Source organism: Ursus maritimus, unplaced genomic scaffold (genome assembly GCF_017311325.1).
Source record: "Ursus maritimus isolate PB19 unplaced genomic scaffold, ASM1731132v1 scaffold_18, whole genome shotgun sequence".
NCBI classification, from domain to species: domain Eukaryota; kingdom Metazoa; phylum Chordata; class Mammalia; order Carnivora; family Ursidae; genus Ursus; species Ursus maritimus.
In genome coordinates, this window is record NW_024424230.1 from 20,840,423 (window position 1) to 20,859,773 (window position 19,351).

Below are 19,351 nucleotides of genomic sequence, written 5' to 3' on the forward strand. Positions count from 1 at the left end.
CTAGCAGCTTCAGCTTTGACATTGCAGTGAGAATATATCTTTGCTTTTGTTTAGGGACCCCGTAGTAATCATTGTGAAATTCTTGATGCCTATGAAAGAAGGGACGCTTATTCCTTCTGAACCGCGTGGTCCATAACTGAGTGGTCCTGATGGTTGACCTGTACACTGGTTAAGAGTTCTTGGACACAGGTGTGCTGTTTATGGGTAATTGGTATGCTGCAAAGTTTCCGGAAAATACACCTCATCGATAGGGTAAGATGTGTTAAAAGGCCGAGCCTGTGATGGCATTAAGTTGCTTCATTAGCCCTTCCAAGCTTGCCATTTGTTCACTCAAATCATCCTGTTCATACACCTGCAGAAAGAACGAGAACAAAGAATTAGGACAGGTGAATATCGATACCTCCTTTTACGAAGGCAGTGGCCACATCTAGTTGGTCTACTTTGTATTACCAAGCATGACACAGTGGCCCACAGCCATAGCAAGAGGCGGGCTCAGAATATAATCATCGAATGAAGATGCTGGTAATAAAAGAGGTGGTGACGAGAGGAATGACGCATCGTGTTTCATTAACTTCATCCCTGTGTGGAGGAAAAAGCTTTAGAGTTTACTAAATAAATTAATTAATTAATAAATTAATTAATTAGTAAAGTAAAAAAATCTCATTTCCCATCAAGTTCTACCAGCGTAGAGCTGTGTGGTCTTGGATAAGTTAACGAGCCTCTCTGATGCACAGCTCTCCTCAGCTATCAAATGACGGTGATCGTCTATTTCATAGGCTTTTCTGAGCATCGCGTGGCCTGCTTAGTGACTGTCACAGTGGCCAGCACATGGTGCATATTCAATATGTTACTCCTTTTCCCTTTCCTGGGGGTCACCCAGCAGGATCTGAACAGAATGCACATCACCATGCTCCTTTTTTCCATAACACTACATAGGTACATTTTGGTGTGGGAGTTTCATGGGCTTTGCCTTGACCAATGAAAGGTCTGAGGATTATGACTTGACTTTGTGTGTGGAAACAAAATTCTCACCCCAAACCAGAACTGCCTGTATGCACAGTTGTAAAGGCAATCTTCTAGCACATTTGACTGGTGGGTACAATGAAGAGGTTGAACTGAGGAAGTCTTGGAAGTCACGAGGATTGGGTCATTAGTAATGCTGGATCATTAGTTATCACAGAGACCCTCATTGCTGGCTCAGGAATTCTGATGCAGTTAAGCATAAGATGGTTAGAATCTCTCTCTCTCTCTCTTTTTAAAGCTCTCCAAGTAATTTTGATGGCTAGCTAGTGGGGGAAATAAGGCTGTGGTCTTGATTTGAATCCCAGTTCTTTCATATACTTGCTCTTTTTGAGTCTGTCTCCTTACGTGTCAGATGGGAATAACAAGCTTGCCTCACTGGGTAGCTGGGAGGATTCAGTAAGTCAGTGTTGATGGGTATTACCTACCCAATAAATGTTAGTTCTTCTTTTCTTTTCTCAACATACCCTTTATTTTGACTAATATAGACCTGTTCTACTTGATTATTCTTGGCCGTTAATTTGATTAAGTTATTGATACAATGAGGCCTGAGTCGTGATTTCTAGCTCTGTGTAGGATGGAAAGCATTACTCACTACCTGGTCAGAATGTGTATCTAATCCTGCCAAATAAATACCGTTGATCCCAAGAGCACACACTGGAGATTATATGGGGGATGGGCACTAACTCACTCTAGCCACTAAGGAAACAGTTCAGAATGCATAGTATTAAATATGTTGAAAATGGTAACTTCTTATAGAAATCTCAGCATACCAGGGAATGGTCATATAGCACATAAAATCCAGATCTTAATGGGGATTGACAAGTAGCCCATTTGGCTCAAAAGACTGGTCTACATATGAAGGCAGAGCTCCAAGAGAAGTGATCAGTTGGTAACTCATTTCCTAAACATTGTTTGGGGTGTTTTTCTTGAATTATCTACATACCATTGTCCAACACAGCAACCTCTAGCAACATGTGGCCACGGATTTCTGAAATGTGACTAGTCTGAACTGAAATGTGCTATATATATAAAATACACACCAGATTCTGAACACTTAGTACAAAAATGTAAAATATCTTTTTGACAATTTTTTATATTTATTGCATGTTGAAATGATAACGTTTTGGAAATATTGGGTTAGAGGAAAGATGGTATTAAAATAATCTCATTTATTTTTACATCTCTTAATGTGGCTTCTAGGAAATTTAAGATTACACATGTAGTTCACAGAAGATTTCTATAGACGGTGCTGATGTAGTTAATTTGCCTTAATTCTGTATATCCTTTAGTGTATAATCTTACTGCTTTTAACATTATAGCTTTGGCTGTCACTCTTTAGAATCAACCTTAAATGCAAATATGGGCCACCTGACATAATTCCTTATGAGATGAGACATATTACATAAATTTAGGAATTTGACCTGATTTGAGACATGGCCAACAATCCTGAGACTAAACAAATATTGCTCTAACTAGCCAAATCCTGACAAAGTAGTGCAATAGATTCCTATAAATTTGAATCTTTTTGAAGTATACAAAAAGTATATTAATCATATGACATACTCCTGCCAAAGTTCATACACAAACACATATCCAGATTCCTTGGTTTCCATGTCACTAAAATATCTTATTGCTTGCAGTACCAAAAATGATAAAGTCAAGAAAAAATTTATTGTTCATTCAAATGAGATGATTCTAACTTTTTTTCCCCATCTTTCCCCCCACCTTCCACTGTGATTTTTTCAAGGTAAATGTTATGCTAGTTCCTTGCTCTCCTTTTAAATGCTTTCTCTTGAATTATATTCAGAAACACTCCAGAGTTTTCTAAATCTCTGTCTTTAGGCAATATCTTTTCACATCTCTTTTATAATGCATTTTTGGGAGAACTTTTTTGCTCTCAAAATTTAGATTTTTTTTTTGGTCTCCATTGATTTTTTCTGAGTTTTCTAATTTGATCACATTTTAGCTTCTTCCTCTAGTTAGCGAATATTTTCTCTCAAACAACCAAATTTTCTCCTCTTATTTTCTAAATATGTCAGTTTCTTCTCTTTTTTCTTCTTAAACTCCTTCCTTCATTTCTTCATTGTGTATTTTCTTCTTCTCAATTCTATATTTCTAGGCTACTGTATGATTTTAGAAGTGACACATCTGATAACTTCAGAAAAGTTTTCAGAGGATAGCTTTTTGTTACTACTTTTTTGTTTTAAAGAATCATCATATATGTGGTCAAATGCCAGGGTATTTCTACCCACTGGAAGGAAATACATATATACATCTATAGACATATCTGTATCTATATATATGTGCAGATTTGTTAAGTTACACATTCTTCAGTCGTCCGCTTGATTTTTCAGATTGCTTTTTAAGTATAGCGATAGTCACTGCTTCCCCTGACTCAGCATAAATTTCAAAGATGGCCTTACGTTGGCTGGATCCTCTGTGGCTTTGTGGCTCTCCTCGGATACTTCAGGGGCTGTCGGCACAGATACAGGAAGCAAAGGAGATCTTGCCTTTCCAGCCAACCCAAGAGAGGCTGTTTTAACATGAGTCTTGGGAAGAGTAGGCCCTGAAATAGAAAACACAGAGTGATGAAAGGAATGTATAAAACATTCTGGGGAACAATCTCTCAAGCATGCAAGCCAGCTCCAGTGGGTTGGCATTGATTTTAGGTTATTGTTCATTCTGTAGTATAGAGATGAATTACGACCCAATGAATGGTCTCGTTTTATTTCTATTGAATGGAAGACAGATTCTGATTAGGCCTCTCTAGACGAAGCCCCACCAGTCATACGTAATTTCAAGTGGATTCCAAATCACACTGTGAAAGGTTGCCCGGGAGCTCCGGACCGTTCATCGCACCCTACAAAGTGTCAGTGGAACTCATCTGGTGCCTGTCCCAGCTTGCCTAAATAAAGCCTGGATTGTTTAACAGTACCAAGGAACATCTGTGCAATTAAAAGTGATTGATGGTCGCTCTTGATCTATAAATGACTATTAGATGTTACAGTAAAAGAAAGTCCTACTGACTAAACTCATAGAATCTCATTACTAATTCTCTTTTGGGGAAAAAAAAAAAAGATATTATTCTGTCCTGATCAGTATAGCTTCTCTCAATAAAATAAAATCATTTGTGGGAATCGCTGAGTTTCTACTAGATGACATTTCTGTCCGTTATAAACAATGGCTACCTTTCCTTTTTGGGTCTGAAATTTGCCTTATAAATCCTGCTTAGCTTATAGCAGTAATATAATTTGTCCTTATAGTCTAAAATAAAGGTTTTATGAAGGCTTATTGAATCAGCTAGCATACCTCGCATACCTCAGGACTTTGTTGCATTCTTAGCTCTGGATTAACCATGGGTATTGAGTCAAACCACGGAAAGAAGTTTGTCTGAGCTCTTTTGTATCATTAACCATGACATTTGTGTTCTAATGATCCTCATGGCCTATTAATATGCATTTCGGGAAAACTTCCATTTTGATCATACATTGGTAAATATAATTCTAGCTAATAAAAGTCAAAGGTTATTTTCCAAAGAAATTGTGGGCATCTGCTTATTGGGAAAAAATAATGCGAACAGTCTAAGAGGCCAGCAATTGGGTATATGCTAGACAAAATGATGATAAATCGTAACATAGCACCTTTTCTCCTACTTTCATATATATATGGCCTAGCATGAATTCCTTCATGCTTATATTCTTTCACTCTTAAACTTCAGGGATCAAAAGTTTGCAGTTGGAGTGATTTATCACTAGAGGGTGATCTTAAGTTTTTGGTAGCTCAGATGAAAAGAAATATAGAAACAGGAGGAATGTGAATCATTTTTTTTAAGAGAGGAAATAATATTTACTGAGTATCTACTAAGCTCCAGACCTCTGGTAAGTACTTTAAGTCATTTTAGGCCAAAAAACATAGTGGGGAAGAATTTGGGATTTAGCAGTCCAGTCTACATTCAGATCCTGGAAAGCTCAGCTATGTACTAGCCATGTAATCCCTTGGTCAACTGACTTAACTTCTCTTGCCTGTCTCTTCTTCTCTAACACGGGAATGATAATTTGTGAGGTTTAAATAAGATTATATAATTAAAGTGGCTGATCCCTATAACTTGTTCAAAGAGGGCAAACTATTTAATAATATTAAATTGTCAAAATAATATGTGAATTTTCAGTTCACATATGAGGATGTTAAAGTGGAGAGAAGAAACAAAGTAACTTACCCGAGTTCACACATTTAGGAAAGGGCAGGCAGTTTTGTACCAAGATCTGTTCAAGGCCACTGAGCAAATTAAGTGTTTATCATTAATATGTTGATCTAGCCCGTCCAGTTTAAATTAGCTTTTTGAAGAAGCAATGTAAAAAACGTGAATCTAGTTCAAAGACTATACGTAACCTCAGGGTAGAGACTATTTATTATATTGTTCTGTACTTTCTCATGGTTGAATTGGGTTTTAACATAAAGGGGAAAACAACATTCTAATAAACTCTAACATTGATTTAAACTACTTTTATTACAATGTTATTTAAATATATACAAGCATAATACATGGCATAGCTTTTATAAACTTGTAATTCTTATACTATGCTATAAAACCAAAACACATTAAAAATTAAATAGCAAAGTCCTATAAAAAATAGCACAATGTGAATTAACATCATTAATTTAATATGATGAATGAGTTGGTTTGGCTAAAACAAAACAGCCATATAAATGTGGTACTGACTGCTATGGCACAAGTCATTTTGGGTTTGTCTTATACGCTCAGTTTAGGACTACCAATTTCCTCTGGTTGAATAAGAGGATAACCTTCTTTCTTCTGGAGAAAGTAATGCCAGCTGGTCTCCATTGGATGTGAACAAACTCTTTGTATATTAAGTCTACTTCTATCATTTTCTCTTTAGCTTCTGACTATAAATGCAATGTTCCTGGAGCTAACTTAGTTCTAAATCAAAATACAAAGGCAGGAACGAAAACCCCCGGCAAAGTGATGCTATCAAATGGCTCTCCAGGTGCTCCAATATGTATAATTCACATTAATATTGTAGATAATTATTTAAGTGAAAGCACAAAGTTTAATGAGGAATTTTCATAGAGGACTGGTGAACCTTGAGAATCTATCTATTGAACCCCTAGTTTGAATTACATTTCCTGAATTATGCTTATCTTCCCTTCTAGAATGTTCACCATGTTCTGCTTAAACCTGAGTTTAACTTTATTGCCATAGAAAGCTGCTTCTCTTAGAACATTCCATGAGCCACCTCTTCCTTCCCTATATTTAATAGAGTAGGTGCATTTTAAAAAACTAACAGATTTCTGTACATATCTTTTTGCTACAATTTTGACTTAGGTATTCTTGTTTATGAAATTTGTTTTATTTATTTTAAATTTTTTTAGCTTTAAAATTTTTATTTTATATATATATATATTTAAAGATTTATTTATTTATTTGAGAGAGAGAGAGAGAGGAGTATGAGAGGGAGGGGCAGAGGAAGAGGGAGAGAGAATCTCAAGCAGACTCTGCACTGAACCCAACAGGGGCTCGATCTCATGACCCTGACTGGAGATGAAACTAAGAGTTGGACACTCAACCGACTGTGCCACCCAGGCTTCCCCAGCTGTAAAATTTTTAATAAACTAAACTATGTGTGAAAAATTTATAATTTGACTCTTAAGCACATGCAGTATATATCTAATGCATATTGCCAATCAATTCACTTTAACATAGAATCTACAGAGAATGGCACAAGAAGTCAAGGACAAAGGCAGAGCTTATTATGTAGGAAATTCAAACAAGCGGGGCCTGTTTTATACCAGGAAACATACAAAAATAAAGATTATTTTACAATTTATTAGACCGTTTTGCAAAATTCCCCAATATTTATTTGACTACCTTTTTTGTAGTTTTGCATGTGGAAAAGTTATAGTTCTCACTATAAAAGTATATTTTAATGGTGTATTTTCTGTCCTGGATCCTAACCACTTGGGCAGATCCACAGTGTATTATACTGCATCTAAAATACTTACAGCATTACAATATGATGCGAGTACGCCTAGAGAGTACCATAACTCAGCCCTATTAGAAAGAAGATCATTATAATTGATTTTCTCCGGTGTCCAGGCAGCAGTTATACATTCAGAACCTCCTGAGTGCTGAACAATATACAAGACACTGCATTTTACAAAAGGAACTAAAGACATTGTCTCGGCTTCAAAGACCACACAGAGTGTTTAAACCTCAAGTGACTGCCTTTTCTCAAGTAATATTCACAGATTCAAAGAAATTCAGAATGCTGTACCCTCTAGGGCTCTTGGGTTCATCTAGTGACCATCCCTTTATTTTGCTGAAGAGAACACCAAGGTCCCTGGAGACCAAAGGATCGAGGTCAAATTAATTTCAATAAAATTCCAGTATAGGCGAGGAATTTGAACAGTTTTTAGAGTTCATTATTAGCAGGATTTGTCTGATGTACTTTATGGCCTTAAATATTTTTCTTTCCTTTCCCTGGATGGGGAATTAAGAAAAGACAATGAAGGACATTTCCCAGCAGAGATTTACCAATAGCCAAAAAGATAAATTTGGTCTCAAAACTGCCCTTTAGTAAAGGGGAGCAGATGTAAAACAAAGACTTCTATGAAAACATGCTGTATTCATAGGCTGATGGCCATGCTTTTGGGTGGACATTAACTCTGCTCCTATGCTGTTTGTGTTTGGGTAGATTCAGCATTTTCTACTCTGAACCACCCATGTTTCAAGCCTGGACCCTGGTGAACCTTGGGTCCCTACAAGCTCCCCAAGCTGAGCTTCTCTCCTTATGTACTTGTAGTTCACCATGTGTTAGTGGCTCCCGTCTGGATTTTCTAGTCTGCATCCCTATCCTTCCACAGGCCCATGAGACGTGCCTTTAATCCTTCGCCTTGTGCTGGAGACCTTGCCAGTGGCTTGCCCCAATGGTTAAATTCTGAATCTATTTTCTACGCCATTCAAACCAAGCAAACATCTTTATATAAAGTCACCAGTCTCATGGCATGAGCTGTGCTCAGGTGAGAAAGCAGTGTAATCGTTTAGCATTCATATTAGCAAGTGACAGCTAGGAGCTCAGTCCAATCTGAAGAGGACGCTGGGAACCGTCTTGCTGCCTCTCACCTACTGAGGAATTGTGATTGTTGGGGCACCATTTATTTTGAGTCCTTTCCTTCATATTGAACCTTCCTAGATTTCAGTAATGGGGTGGGGGGGTGTCACTGACACATTGCTGCTATTTGGCCTTTTCTATACTGCTCTCAAAAACCAGTTTAAAAGCCAACTTTGTTCTTACAGCCCTGGTCCCCCCATTCTCTGTGTACTCATTCCTCTTCATGGCCGCCTTAAGGCACGGTAGCCTTTGTTGTGCCCAGTGGTGTTTTGACACACTGAAAGAGAACCACAATCTTACCTTCCCAAAGAACTAATGGAAACAGTAAGAACTAGATAAAAACATTTACATCAGGGTATTAAACTTCTGTTCTTCAATGTTGAGCAACGATAGAGTTTTTGAGAGTTTTCCCTATTATTTGTAGACCTAAGGAGTAACCAACAGAGAAGTCTTTGTATTTATTTCTTTGCTTTGGAGAACTGAACTTCTGTTGATAATTGGTCTAAACACAAAAAAAATTTCAATGAAACTTCTACAGGTTTTATCAGAGCAATATATCAAAGCAAAAGCAAACGAAAGACAAAAGTTAAAAGAATTCTTTTCATGGCTCTCAGCCATTAATTTACTATAATCTTAACCTGGCAGTCAAGATCCTCTGTGATCAAATATGAAGAACGACTTTCAGATGTGAACACGAACACCCGTGTCACTTTCAGAGAGGATGTGAGCAAAGCTGAGAGTGGCAGCAAGTGATAAGAGTGTTGGCACTGGGGGGGGGGAGGTCTGAAAAACTGTCTCTCTGCAGACAGGCCTTTGAGAGATGAGGGGTTTCCCAATCCTGAAGACCAGGCTGGTCTTCATGACAAACGGTTTCTGATTTCCTGTATTATTTACTTTTTTCCCCCATGAGTAAAATATGTAAGGTCTACATAATAAATTCCAAGCACAGAGTGTGCATTCAAATAGATATCTAAATATTGAGGAAGAGTCCTAACCTGGAACTTAGGAGACCCAGTCATATAGTTTTGTAACCTTGGCTCAACAGCCTACCTTCTTTGGGTTTCGATTTCTTTATAGCTGGAAAGGTCAAACAATTTAATCTTTAAGCTATTAACTGTAACATTATACAAGGAAGGAGAATACAGCTACTCTACCCATACTGAACTTTACATTTGGATTTCTTTGCTCTCCCTAAGACACAGGAAGCACTAGTTAATCCATGGTAAAAAAAAAAAATGAATCCAAAGAAATCTCTAGCAAGTAAATCCTTAAAATCCAATTACAGTAACTTATGAGTTACACTGGTATTTTCTAGAAAAAAAAATGCCCTATCATTTTGTCTTAAAGTTATTAATGAAAAGCATAACAATTGTGGTTGTTTCGCTTTCTTATTTCAAACTAACAATAGACAGTTCAACTAAAAATAGGCAGTGTTGCATTACAGCAAGTTTACATTATCCATGATTAATTGAAGAATTTAAATTTACAAATGCGCCATCTGAAACCACCATAGATTTTCCCCTGCCCAGGGTGCGCGTTGAAGAAGTGTTTCAGGAGACCCCTAGGTAGAACACATGATGCTGATATGCTAAATAAATGGGTCTATGCCGATACACAACTAATTAAGTGAGCACTGCTTTGGTTTTAACGTTACTCTCCTCAGCAGGACCCACCGAGGGGATAAACTACGAATGAAGCCGAAGATCTGCGATGGCCCCGCCGTGCGCGTCAGGTGTAGCTACGCGGCCTCGGCAGGAATTTACTGTTTTAAGCTTTATTTTCACAGTACAGTTATTAAACATTTCATTTGCTCATTAGGTACATAATGTATGACTGCCAGGTGCAAACTCCTGCTCGCATCTCTCTGCAGACGGTTCTCCCAAGTAAAGTGATTCTTGGTGAAAATGCTGGAATACGGCTGCAGCAAGCCTGGAGTGAACGGAGTCCCGCGGGTCAAATCAGAGGCCAGTGGGCAGCATGATTTTGATTTCAATATTAATTTTCCCATCCTTGCCCACTCTTTCCTATTTCCTACCTCATTTTCCACTTCGTCACCCTTAAGAATACAGATAAAATGGGTAGTTTTGAAGAGGCTTGGGTTCACATCTCCACTTGGTCTCTGACCCGTTCTGACAAATGAAATGGCCTGTCTCGGTCTAGTTTCTGTGTGAACCATACTATCACTCTAACACATATTTACTATTAAATAACAACTCTGTACAGGCTCTGGATGTCTGGGGGGAAATGGAAGTATAGAGTTATACACACTTCTTACACACAAGCAGCTTTTGAGCTCTGGCAGAAATAAGAAACATGTACATGGGAAATGTGAAATACTCTCTACCTTTTCATGTTGACAATATATTGGACAAAAAGCAAGTAGCTGTGTGTACCTAGATACAACAGCCTCAGGCATTCCTCCTGAGTGATCGCATTTGAAGTACTTAAGCTTTAGTATGAATCTTAAAGCATTTAGTCTACTATGTGTATTCTATTTTAAAGGTGAGGAACATACCTCAATGTCACTTCTGGGGATGGAAGCTTTGTGTTCTTTTCCTAAACTTCCCATCTCTCTTCAAAAATAAGGGAAACACTGAGGATGTGTTGATGAGGTGACCAACTGGGTTGAAGACATGAAGTCAATATTGTCCCAGATGGCTTTGAATCCATAAAAATCCTGTATACAGAGGAGGCGTTTATTTTCCATTTATAATGGGTAAGGGAGAGCCTTACGGAAGGAATTATAGGGAGCTAAGTTTGATAAAGAGTCATTCTACAATGTTTGTGTTGGGAAATAATGACTAAGAAGAGGATGGACAAGAAGCCCTCAAGGACAAAAACATTGTCTAATGTGTCTTTTTGTCCTTAGGACCTACGTCAGTGCCTAATTGATACAGAGTAGAGCTGACATCATCCTTTGTAGCATTTGTTCCTGGAAACAAGACAACAATATGCAGAGGAGGCTGCCGAGACTCTGCACTCATAATTCTGCTTCTTTCTGCTGCTGCTCGATTTAGAGACCTTCTGGAATAAGAAAGTTTTCAGGAAAATCATCAATGATCTTGAGAAAGGAATTCACCAAAAGACTTCTAGGTCTCCCCTTTCTTTGGATGCTTTTTGGAGGTTCCCACATCACGTATTAACAAAACAAAAACTACAAAATCAAAAGTAAACACCCGTGTTGTTTATTGGCCGGCACCCACAGCACAAGTTAATAGGTCAGCGACTTCCTATGTTCTTTGCATATAATGTCAAAGTCAAGAGGCCTCTCAGTTAATTTCATAGATATTCCAGATCACTTTTAGATAGTTTGTTATTAAAGGGACATTTGTGTCCTCCTCCCAAACGATTCTTTATTTTTTTTCTAACTCTTACTACTCTATTTGCAACAAGAAGCAACAGCTTTGAGCTCTTTATTTACATCAATTCATCCATTGAGCTGTTTTGTGCTCATAGGAGGAAAATTGTCAATTCTATTTTTTACCGAAACTAGGCTTAAAAACCCTTCTTGTATTACCTCAGTTTTGCTGATATTCTAGTGATCAAACTTCAAAGGAACTATATTCTGAATTCATAAAGACAAGTGACACTGCATAGCTTTTCCATATCGTTTCATGAAAACCTCAGAAAATGCAGAAACAATGCAGAAATCCAACACTAGTCTCATCCAACTTTTATACTTACGTACCCCACGTAGAATATCACCATCCCCAAATTCCTCCACGCTAGCGTGCGACAGATCGCGTTCAGGGCTATTTCACAGGATGTATAAATATAATGATTTTTACTTTCCAAAAATGAATTTATTTTGTCCATATTGGAAATATTTCCTTTTATAAAGACAATTAGCCACAGAGGATTCTGTCTTTATAGTATAATCATGATTATTCAGACCCAGATTTCTTAATATCCTGAGATACCTGGTTTTTAAAATCTGGTTTTGTTTTTTAATAGAAGTCATCAAATCTCTTTGTCTCTCTCTGTCTTTGTCTCTCTCCCTCTGTCTCTTTCTCACACACACACACACACGGATATTAAGACACTGTGGCCAGAAATATAACTTCCAGATTACATTATGGGGTTAGTGCACTAGATATTAACCCAATCTCTTCTAACTTCTACAAGTTTACCTTTCAGACTGACCAAAGCACAACATGAATAGTATTCATGGCACAAGAACATTTTAAAAACTCAGAGTAACTTACTTAGTCAATGAGGTGATCACATTAAGTCAATGATCATAAAATCTAAAAATATTTTCAACTGTAAGTTAAACACCATCACCACTTCCACCCCAAAGAACATGTGTGCCATTGAGGAAAGTAATTTAAATAAGCATTTCCATTTTCTCCATTGAGAAGCCAACTTCTTTTCTGTATTTTGCTGCCATACTTTTAAGGGCTGTCTACACTTGCACATTACCTATTTATTTATTCACCATGGCTCTCTCAGACACCTGGCTTTTGACCTCACCAATCTATAGAAATGCCACATATAAAGGTCATAAATACTATCATAATTTTTCAGCCTAATTGGTGTCTGCCTTATAAATCTCTCTACAGGATTTATTAGTATTAAGTTTTCTCAGTTCTAAGATTCACAGCAATATTCCTGAAACCAGAATGCTTCTTACAATTGATTCTGTACAATTATTATAGTTTTTATTTTTTTCCCTTAAAATTATACAACTAAATCAATGAAATACTCCAAAGGCAAAAGCATCTTTATATACCTGCTGAGGTATTTAGGGGTAAAGTGAACTGATGTCTGCAATTTCCTTTGAAATGCATCAAAAATTAAGGTGGATGGATAAATGAATAAATATGAGGCAAAACTATAATTATAAACATGTTAATTATAGAATGTAGGTGATGGGTATAGGGAAGTTCACTGTACAATTTTTCTGAGCATTTAATATTCTTATTATAAAATATTGGAAGGAAAAAATGATGGCAACTTTGAATCAAGGAACTATTGTGTTTAAAACTGCCTTTTCCATGGATCGGTAGAATTAACATAGTTAAAATGTCCATGCTACCCAGAGCAATCTACACTTTCAATGCTATCCCGATCAAAATACCGAGGACATTTTCCAAAGAACTGGAACAGAGAGTCCTTAAATTTGTATGGAACCAGAAAAGGCCCCGAATTTCCAAGGAACTGTTGAAAAGGAAAAACAACGCTGGGGGCATCACAATACCGGATTTCAGGCTGTACTACAAAGCTGTGATCACAAAGACATCCTGGTACTGGCACAAAAACAGACACATAGACCAATGGAACAGAATAGAGAACTCAGAAATGGACCCTCGGCTCTTTGGGCAACTAATCTTTGATAAAGCAGGAAAAAACATCCGGTGGGAAAAAGACAGTCTCTTCAATAAATGGTGCTGGGAAAATTGGACAGCTACATGCAAAAGAATGAAACTTGACCACTCTCTCACACCATCCACAAAAATAAACTCCAAATGGATGAAAGACCTCAATGTGAGACAGGAATCCATCAAAATTCTAGAGGAGAACATAGGCAGCAACCTCTACGACATCGGCCAAAGCAACCTTTTTCATGACACATCTCCAAAGGCAAGAGAAACAAAAGATAAAATGAACTTATGGGACTTCATCAAGGTAAAAAGCTTCTGCACAGCCAAGGAAACAATCAAAAAAAAACTAAGAGGCAGCCCACGGAATGGGAGAATATATTTGCAAAGGACACTACAGATAAAGGACTGGTATCCAAGATCTACAAAGAACTTCTCAAACTCAATACACAAGAAACAAATAAACAAATCAAAAAATGGGCAGAAGCTATGAACAGACACTTTTCCAATGAAGACATACAAATGGCTAACAGACACATGAAAAAATGTTCAAAATCATCAGCCATCAGGGAAATTCAAATCAAAACCACACTGAGATACGACCTTATGCCAGTTAGAATGGCAAAAATTCACAAGGCAAGAAACAACAATTGTTGGAGAGAATGTTAAGAAAGGGGATCCCTCCTACATTGTTGGTGGGAATGCAAGTTAGTACAGCCACTCTGGAAAACAGTGTGGAGGTCCCTTAAAAAGTTAAAAATTGAGCTACCATATGATCCAGCCATTGCACTACTGGGTGTTTACCCCAAAGATACAGATGTAGTGAAGAGAAGGGCTATATGCACCCCAATGTTCATAGCAGCATTTTCCACAATAGCTAAAGCGTGGAAGGAGCCGAGATGCCCTTCTACAGATGAATGGATAAAGAAGCTGTGGTCCATATATACAATGGAATATTACTCAGCTATCAGAAAGAACGAATTCTCAACATTTGCTGCAACATGGATGGCACTGGAGGAGATAATGCTTAGTGAAATAAGTCAAGCAGAGAAAGAGAATTATCATATGATTTCTCTCATCTATGGAACATAAGAACTAGGAGTAGAACTAGGGGAAGAAAGGGATAAAGAAGGGGGGTAATCAGAAGGGGGAATGAAACATGAGAGACTATGGACTCTGAGAAACAAACTGAGGGCCTCAGAGGGGAGGGGGGTGGGGGATTGGGATAGACCGGTGATGGGTAGTAAGGAGGGCACGTATTGCATGGTGCACTGGGTGTTATACACAACTAATGAAGCATCGAACTTTACATCGGAATCCGGGGAGGTACTGTATGGTGACTAACACAATATAATAAAGAATCATTAAAAACAAAACAAAACAAAACAAAAAAAAAACCAACTGCCTTTTCCTTGAAATGCTCTCCCTTCTTGGCTTCTGAAAAATTATGCTATCATTGTTCTCCTATCTCTAGTACCTCTTTCTTTACTCCCTCATAAAAGGTAGATTACCTTAAATTTAATTTTTCAAATTTACTTCTTTTCCTTCAAATTCGTTCTCTGGGAGTTGTCATCTATCTACCATGTGCTAAAGCTTTCACCTCTTTGAAAATGATTCTCTAATCCACTCATTTGTGACTCTCTGTTGAATTCGTTCCATTTCCCCACATCCTCTGTCTAGTTCCACTGAGATGTCCCCTCCCTCTTCGGGTTCAACAAACTCTACTCTCTCCGACTGTCCTTTCCTCTCACGGAATACCTTCTCAGCTCACTTCCCTCTTTCTGTTTGTTTATAACTATGTTCCTCAAGACGCAGGATTCAAACAACTGAGTCACCTTGGACCTCACTTTCTCTCCCATTCTTCATAGCCAATTATTCACTCAATTGCCTGTTTCTTCTTTCGGAAGGTAAGTCCTGCAGCTGTCTCTGCCATCAGTTCTCACTTCCATCAATCTACATTACACACTTTCCGTCTTCATCTCAGTTTGAGATTTGATTCTCCTAAATCACTAACCTGCCTTTCCCCAGCTTATTATCTTGTGATTACTCTGGGAATCATTCTCTCTAGCAAAAGAGCATTACCTGCAGACTCTGAAAACATGTACTTTCCCATCCCTGGCATTTTCCTCACTCTGGTCCTTCCTGGTACACTTTTGTGATTCTCCAGCAATCAAGGAAAGATGTTTGCCATCATGAAGAACTGGCCGTACATCCTGTCCCTGCACTTTCGTAACTGTGACCTTGCAGATGTTATTCAATTCTCCTATACTCTGGGTCCATTGCATATAAAATGACATGGTCTACTTTGCAGAGATGGTGTGGGATTACAGATGAGACTTGTGCCGAATGGCATTCTTCATAGTCCTTAGTTTATAGCTATCAAGGATTGCCAACTGAAAACTTTTTTTATTATAAAATGATTTGTATTTTACCCCGAGCTATCCAGAAATACAATTCCCTGAGAACAGTCTATTCCCCAAAGACACTAGTTAATTGAGATTTTATTCTTTATTTGCAGTGGAACAAAATGTCAATGAAAAATTCTGACTAATCCTTGTCATGCTGGGCCAGAAATATCTCTTTGAGTCCATATATGGGAAATTATTTATAAGGAAAATATGTTGTTATGCAATGTTCCATAACTTTTCAATATTTGACATGTTCTGCAGCATGAAGTTTCTGAATATTTCATATCTATAAGATGATTGGAAGCTAGTTCTGAAAAATAGGCTATTGGATATCTTTTAATGGGTTAAGAAATAAGCCCATAGTATCTCTGGGTTTTTGACATTTCTATAGATATTTATTTTAGTCTTCTAACGAGAAATAAAACTTTCTCTGGTTAGATGTGTTGGGCCAATTCAAGTATGAAAAATATGTAATCAATACATATTTGGAAAGGAAAATGAAAAAAATGACAAAATAAAAGCTAATGCAAATGTAAATAATACATGGAGAAAACAGAAATAAACAAAGTCCATTTTTTTCCCATTTCCTCCTGTGAATGTATCTGGAGTTTTATGTCATGGAGTAGTGTTAGACTATCTCTGGAAAAAATAATCTCTCTCTCTCTATATATATATATATAATATAAATATAAATATATATATATCATATATATTTACATGTTAAGGGAGATGCTAAAATGTAAGTGGAGTGTTTATTACTTGTGACATTACTAATTACATAAACATTGGCCCTTTATGTATATGTATTATTACATAGTTCTTCAGAAAAGCAGGCTTTGGTTTCAGAAAGTCCTAGGTTCAAATCTCGGCCCTGACAATTTGATAAAATGTAACACTGAATTAATTATTTTATCTTCTCTGATCCCAAGGTTCCTCATGAATCACTGCTTTCCTCTTTGTATTTCTGTGAACATTATATAAGATAGCAAATTCACAGTTAAGCGCTTGCTAATGACAATTGTCAATAATGAAGTTTGCAAACAGACCACCATAGTTAGAATCAGTTCATTTTTTTCTTGAGTATCTACTGGGACCCAGCACATATTAGGCCTGATTGTCATATTAAAGAATATTGAAAATTGGTGTCTATTACAATATTAAATCTTGGTTTGGGATGATAAGTCATGTAAGTGTAAAACATTTCATTAGAATCATAATACATGTAGAACAAATAAAGAGATAAAATCTAAGAATACATGCAGGAACTAACTAAGAAGGGACTGACTGTGCGGCAGCTAGAAGACAGTGAGTGCATTGGAGCTGGAGGAGGACAGAGGGACGGAGCCGGAGCGGCAGACGTGGACCCCGACTGTCACAGGTTTCAGGAACAGGACCCTGCACCATCCATCCAACCCAAGAGTTCAAGGAGAAAGGTAAATATGTGCAGAATTTCTCAAACATTAAAAACATCAAGAAATCTAGGAAAAAAGTCCTTAAGCATTTTTCTCATGGTACTTTCCAATATTTTATTATTGTTCCTCTCTCTGATCTGTAATTTCTCAAATTCAAATACTCAGGTACCGGCAGGTGTTTGTTTAGGACCTGTTACCATTTACACTAAGAAGCTGTGATATGGGGGGCGGTGTAGAACAACTAAACAAACTTTTAATGCAAAAGAGAGAAAAAGAAAGAGGTCAGTGGGGAGATGGAGCGAAGGGGAAAGAGCGGGCACAGAGGGAGGGAGGAAGACTTTCATTGCTCAAACATTTGTTAGACAAGCAGGTTCTTTTTCTTTAAAAACTCCCCTCTCTTCCACCAGCTCTTTACTATAACAAAGCCTCCTCAAACATATATTTACTCCTTAGAATGATTTATTGCCCAATAAATGATTTATGATGGTATTTTTCAGGATATCATATAGTACAACCTAACGTCTTCACTATTCAAATAAGCATTTCTTTTATTACCAGCCATTCTCTGTGATTTATATTACAACTGTGTATAGGTTCACTTATGGACCATCAGCAAATATTTTTAAAAATATTTTTTATATATTTCATATGCTCGTCATCCTGGTATGGCGCTGGCTGAATCTGACATTTTCACTGTACAATGAGTCACGGTTGAGGAAATGTGTGTGTAATCATTCAGTGTCTGCTGAAGCACTTTCCATCGCACACCAGAACATGGGATGCCACGGACAGGTTATGATGACCTCCTTAAATGACAACAAATCTCAGTTTCCCACAGAACCTCCTTTTTCTGGAGAAAATTTATCACAGACGGTTATGAATCTTATCTATTAGTCTTCATTTAAAAAACAACCAAAAGAGACAGTTTCAGAAGTGGGATCTCTTTTAAGGCATTAAAATATTAACTTAATTCCTTCATCAGCCATTGACAAATATACCCGAAGGCCCCAGGTGTTTGCACAAGAAAATGAATGACTTAATTTTGCAGAATTTCATTTGAGCAGGGCCAATGTGTTCAGCTCTTGGCCTTAGAGTCTAGGAAGTTACTTCACTAAAGGCTTTTGGATTGGTCTAAAAAAACAAAAACAAATGAAGCAAAAAAAAAAAAACCAAAACACTTTGTTGTTTACATTGCACAACTGAGACTAAATGCAAGATGATGACAAAGTGGCAGGTTAAGTGGTCCTTAACTTGTTATAGATTATGAACAGTTTGAGACTCTAACAAAAGCTGTAAATGCACTCACTGGGAAAAATGTGCATGTGCTCGCTCACACACACACACACACACACACACACACGTGAATGCAATTTCAAGTGAGTTACAAAACCCTTGAGTTCTTCCATGAACTGCAGGTGAAGGGCACGTGGTATGTTCTAGAACCTCGCTACTCAAACTGTGACCTACAAAGTGGCAGCGTTAGCATCTTCTGGAAGCCTCTTAGAAATGCGGACTCTCAGGCTCTCCTTCAGAGCCCCTGAATCAGAACCTGCATTTTAATAAGATCTGCAGGTGATTCCCAGTGGTATAAAATTTAAGAAGTACATCTTTGGATAGTCATGTTCATGGAGAGTTTAGAATTAAAGACTTACATGTCAAATCACATTTGGAAATGAATCATACTATATGTAATATTCCTAATAAAATAAAATATATTATTCATAAATGAGAAGACAAAAGTGACAGTAACGTTTTACATATAGTCAATGAGAAATAACTTTTTTCCCACTTTTGATAGTTCAATTCTTGCTCCTCACTTCGTATTCTTCCTTGCCCTGCTATTCCCTTTGCAGAGAGTTAATGCAGGGAATAGCTAAGTCAGATATTAGAGCTGGGGTCTGGGAAATTCCATAGGCTTTAGTCACGTTAAGCCGGTTGGTCCTGAGAAGCAAATCAGGAAATGCAGGGTTTCTGAGAGAGAAAGTCGGGCAAGTGACCACCAGATCTATACAGCTTTTGGACATAAATCCTTCCTGGGTTTGAGGAATGGGCTTTCA

At 37.5% G+C, this 19,351-nt stretch overlaps 1 protein-coding gene across 1 annotated transcript in view; it reads right to left on the reverse strand.

Annotated features, from left to right (window-relative positions):
* Window positions 1-262: 262 nt before the first annotated feature.
* DCC (DCC netrin 1 receptor) overlaps window positions 263-19,351 on the reverse strand; it is a 704,420-nt gene continuing 685,331 nt past the window's right edge. Inside the window, exons 28-29 of the mRNA XM_008693128.2 lie at window positions 3,447-3,589; window positions 263-352 (exon numbers count right to left, since the gene is read on the reverse strand). Coding sequence (XP_008691350.1) covers window positions 263-352; window positions 3,447-3,589 — 233 coding nt within the window. The remainder of the gene's footprint in view (window positions 353-3,446; window positions 3,590-19,351) is intronic.